We start from the raw sequence: 5,120 nt of genomic DNA, 5'->3' as shown, positions 1-5,120 counted from the left end.
TCCAAGTAGCTGGAATTACAGGCATGCACCACCACACCCAGCTGATTTTTTTTTATTTATTGTAGAGATGAGGTCTTGCCAAGTTGCCTAGGCTGGTCTTGAACCCATGGGCTCAGGAAGTTCTCTCACCTCAGCCTCCCAAAGTGCTGGGATTATAGATGTGAGCCACTGCGCCCGGCTGCAAATTGGTATTTGAGAACCACAGTCTCCCTTTCCCCCGGAACTGTTGCTGGTTCTCTGTGACAGAACTTTCTGGCAGTCTTTCCTGAGGAAACTGTACCTTCTCCCTCCTAGCCTCCCTCCTTTTCCCATGTGTCCATTCTTCCATTCAGTGATTCAGGGCCTGATACTTGTCAGGCACAAGGAATATGTGTCGTGAATGTGGTGAATAACACTAGATACAGCTCTATTTTAGACAAATAATTATGCAAATAATTAACTGTTTACATTTGCTAAAGTTTTCCAGTACATAGTTGGTCGTTTATTGTTTTATTTTTCTACTTCAGCAATATTTGGGAGCATAAACTGAACATCATCCCTGATCTATTGACATGGGGTTGCATGCACTCATTCCAGACTAGTATCTACAAATTAGCATATAAGTAAATAAACTGGTATCTAAATGAACTACTAATACATTGATGTTTTAGATCAATAGCTTGATTGAAGTTGGAACCTGTTTTATTTTATTTATTTTTATTTTTTTGAGATGGAGTCTCACTGTTACCCAGACTAGAGTGCAGTCTCATGCTCATGGCCACTGCAGGCTCAACTTGCTGTGCTCAGGCGCTCCTTCCACCTCAACCTTCCAGGTAGCTGGAACCATAAGTGTGTGCCACTATGGCTGGCTAATTTTTTGCTTTATTGTAGAGAAGAGGTCTCACCAATTTATCCAGTCTGATCTTGAACCCCTGGGCTCAGGCAGTCCTTTTGCCTCTGCCTCCCAAAGTGCTGAAAATACAGGCATGCGCCACTGTGCCAGCCCAAAGCGGTTTTAATTTGTATACAAAAAAATATGACTTGAGACTTGAGGTGTAGTGACATCTTTATAGTCTGTCTGCTAGTTCCATTATCTGAAGTTCTTGGGGGTTGAACACTGCTGGTTGCTGTGTCTGCTGACCCTCACTTCTGATGGATTACCTCTTTGGTGTCTGGTTATTTTGGACTGTGTGCACTCATTGCCAGCAGACCTTACCAGTGGGACTTTGTACAGCTTAAGGGCGAATCTCCCCAAAGTTTTGTACATTTACTTTCTCCTGGGGTGATCACAAGTCTGGGAACACTTTTAATGTTAATTTATCTTCATGGAGTTTCTCGAACCACTCAGGGAAGAGAAATTGAACCCCAGATCAGTGTGAGGGCAGCTCCTGGTATACAAATTCTCAGGGGGAGATTTCTTTTTTTAAACTCTCTATCCAGAGCCTATAGCAAAAACAAAACAAAACCAAAAAAAACACAAGTGTCTATGCTTTCACTCTGTGGTGGATGGGCATTGTCCTAGACCCCTTTCCTACAAGTATAACCTTTTGTGGGTCCTGGATTTGTGGTGTTCCCACCTCAGCTTCAGATGGCCTGAGACTTCACTTTTCATCCCTACATGAGCTCTTAAACCCTCAGACCCTCAAACTGCTTATTGCTGGTCTTGAATTAAATAGGCAGAGAAATTAAGAGTGGGTATTGGAAACATGCAGCTGTTTGCTATTCCCAGGATAGCTAAGCATGGAGTCAGTGGGCTTGTATTGTCATTTTTCCTTTTCATTCTGGGCATGTCCTCGATTACAGGAGCAGTAGCTCCCACTCCAGGATGACCACGGGTCACTCACAGGCTGACTACGCTGGCTCATATCTCCCTTCTCAGTTCTGGGCCCTCGGGACTCTCCTTACTTTCTTGTAAACCTAGTGTGTATGTAACAGGATGTGTGTGGTCTGGGCACAGTGGCTCACACCTGTAATCCCAGCACTTTGGGAGACCAAGGCAGGAGGATCACTTGAGCCCAGGAGTTTAAGACCGGCTTGGGTAACATAGCCAGACCCCGTCTTTACAAAAAATAAAAAAATTAATTTGGCATAGTGGCATGCGCCTATATTCCCAGCTACTCAAGAGGATGAGGTAAAAGGATCACCTGAGTCCAGAAGACTGAGGCTGCCGTGAGCCGTGAGCGTGCCACTGCACTCCAGCCGGGGTGACAGAGTGAGACCCTAACTCAAAAAAATAAAAAATAAAAAGAATGTGTGTGATATGTTACCTAGCATTCCTGGGTGTTGTTTCAAAGGGTGCTTCAAGTGCTGTTGTATGCCCTTGCCAGAAACAGAAATGCTGTTCTGTGGGTTTTTAAAATCATTTTAACACACAACTACTCTTCCCCAAAGGAGCTTGAGCAGTCAGCTAAGGAGCAAGACAAAGAGTCAGAGAAGCAGCTTCTACTCCAGGAAGTGGAGAATCACAAAAAGCAGATGCTCAGGTACTGGCCTGGCCTCCTGGGTCCACCTGCTGCCTGTGAGGCTTGGACATGTGTTTGCCCAACAAACCTGCTTTCATGGGGACTTAATCATGTCATTTACACACAGCGGAATGTTCTTTCTAGATCAGCAGTTCTCACATGGGGCCAAGACAAGCAGGGCCCCTGTGGGCAGCTTCCCTGTGGGAGCTGTGTGTCATTTACAAAAGCGTACTAAATACTACACTGTTTTAAAAACAAAACAAAAAATATGATTGCTTTGTAATACAGGGTCATTTTTATCTAAGGATACTTGGTACCAGAAAAGATCCACTGAAAGGAAACCTGGACTAACTTTAGAAAGTTTTGAGTGGAACTTTATCTAAAAAGGAAACAAAAAAAGTGTAAATAAACTTATGGTAAGCAAAATTGAGGCTAAATTGCAGCTGTGGCCTAATCCTTGATTCTATAATTGTAGCTATGTGCTGTTTCTTGATATTGAATCAGAAAAGGTACAACTTTTTCAACAAAATTCTCCAAACATGAAATGGTACATTGGCCAGGTGCAGTGACTTACACCTGTAATCCTAGGCCTTTGGGAGACTGAAGTGGGAGGATCGCTTGAGGTCAGGAGTTTGAGACCAGCCTGGGCAACACAGTGAGACCCCCATCTCTACAAAAAAATAAATAAAAAATTAGCCAGGCTTGGTGGCGCACCTCTAATCTCAGCTATTTGGGAGGCTGAGGTGGGAGGATTGTGTTAGACCCCAGGAGTTTGAGGTCACTGAATTATGATCTCATCGCTGCACTCCAGCCTGAGCAACAATGTGAGACCCTGTCCCCATGGGTCTTCTCTTTTTCCCTGTTCACTGATCCACCTCTGCCAGCTGTATTTGTCTGTGGCTCTGCCTCCGATTGGAGAGATCCCCAGCATCATCCTCCCTGAGCGAGCCTCAGGAGGACACTGACGGGCAAGGATGCAGGTGCAGTGTGGGCAGCAGCTGTAGGGAGGGCCGTGTGTGTGGCAGGCCATGGCTAGTGCTTGGCTCCTTGGCAGTTACTTTGTGCTATGACAGCTTTTGCTTTCCAGAGCCTCCAAGCTTACTCAGATTGTAAACACTGGGTACAGAGGAGCCCTTGTGTAAAGTAAGTCCACACTCAGCCTAGCGTGGGCTTAAAGCTGGGCTCACCACCCATCACGTGGGGTCACAGGCCAGAGGAGGCAGGGCATCAGATGAGCACTTTAGTAGTTGTGAGCTGATACAGTTGTTGTGGTCACCAGGTCCGTGCGCTTGCCCCACTCTGCAGTTCCTGTTTGCTTGTCTTTCTCCTCAGCAAGTGTGAGCTCCTTGAGGACAGGCACTGTCGCTCATTCACCCTTGGGCCTCAGATCCCAGGGCCCACAGAACTACCTTGCAAACAGATGGAATAAAATTGATTCTTTTTATTTTTTAAATTTTTAATTGTTTTCTTTTACTGAGTCAGAGTCTCACTCTGTCGCCCAGGCTGGAGTGCAGTGGCACTCTCACAGCCACCACAGCCTTGACCTGCTGGGTTCAGGTGATCTTTCTGCCTCAGCCTTCCAAGTAGTTGGAACCACAGACGCATGCTACCACGCCCAGCTAATTTTTTGATTTATTGTAGAGACAAGGTCTCACCAAATTTCCCAGACTGGCCTCAAACCCCTGGACTCAGGCAATCCTCTCACCTCAGCCTTCCAAAGTGCTGGGATTATAAGCGTGAGCCACTGCGCCTGGCCAAAATGGATTCTTTTGTTTTGTTTTTTTGAGTTGGAGTCTCACTCTGTCGCCCAGACTGGAGTACAGTGGCCGCTCCCGGCCACCGCAGCCTCGACCTGCTGGGCTCCGGCGAGTCTTCCGCCTCAGCCTTCCAAGTAGCCAGAATTATAGGCATGCGCTACCACGCCCGGCTGATTTTTTGATTTATTGTAGAGATGAGGTCTCGCTGCCCAGGCGGGTCTTGAACCCGCCGGCTCAGGCAATCCACTCACCTCAGCCTCCCAAAGGCGCGGGATTATAGGCTGAGCCACCGAGCCCGGCTTGTATTCTTTTTAAATGGTGGGTGTGAAGTGGCAGAGGCCCATCAGGACTTGAGTGAGAACAGTTGCTGGGGTGCCCAGAGGAGGCAGTGGTGGGAGGCCAGATGGACTCTGAGGGCTATGCCAGGGTGGCCTTCCCCTGGGTGGCCTTCCCAGGGCACCTTTGCCAGAAGGAGCAGCTGTGATTTGACTTAACGGCCTACAGTCTACAGAAACTCACATGTGACCTTCTAATTCCAGCAATCAGACCTCATGGAGGAAAGCCAATCTCACGTGCAAAATCGCCATCGACAATCTAGAGAAGGCAGAGCTGCTCCAGGGAGGAGAGCACTTAAGGCAAAGGTACCTGTACTTGGTCTTCCTGGGCTCTGATGATGGAAAAGGAACATTTGAGCCAGGCTCGGTGGCTCAGCCTGTAATCCCGCGCCTTTGGGAGGCTGAGGTGAGTGGATTGCCTGAGCTGGCGGGTTCGAGACCCGCCTGGGCAGCGAGACCTCATCTCTACAATAAACCAAAAAATCAGCCGGGCGTGGTAGCGAACGTCTGTAATTCGGCTACTTGGAAGGCTGAGGCGGAAGGATCACTGGAGCCCAGCAGGTCGAGGCTGCGGTGGCCGGGATCTG

The 5,120-nt window shown here is 47.7% G+C and overlaps 1 protein-coding gene across 2 annotated transcripts in view; it reads left to right on the top strand.

The window, feature by feature from the left end:
• Positions 1-5,120, top strand: part of BNIP1 (BCL2 interacting protein 1) — a 14,879-nt gene that overhangs the window by 4,041 nt on the left and 5,718 nt on the right. Inside the window, exons 3-4 of one of the 2 annotated variants that reach the window (XM_008069807.1) lie at positions 2,371-2,462; positions 4,738-4,839. In XM_008069807.1, the coding sequence (XP_008067998.1) occupies positions 2,371-2,462; positions 4,738-4,839 (194 nt within the window). The remainder of the gene's footprint in view (positions 1-2,370; positions 2,463-4,737; positions 4,840-5,120) is intronic. The other variant, XM_008069808.1, reaches the window with a different exon arrangement.

This window comes from Carlito syrichta, unplaced genomic scaffold, assembly GCF_000164805.1.
Source record: "Carlito syrichta isolate Samal-C Ts95f unplaced genomic scaffold, Tarsius_syrichta-2.0.1 Scaffold312219, whole genome shotgun sequence".
Lineage (NCBI taxonomy): Eukaryota > Metazoa > Chordata > Mammalia > Primates > Tarsiidae > Carlito > Carlito syrichta.
This window is presented reverse-complemented; position numbering and strand designations above follow the sequence as displayed.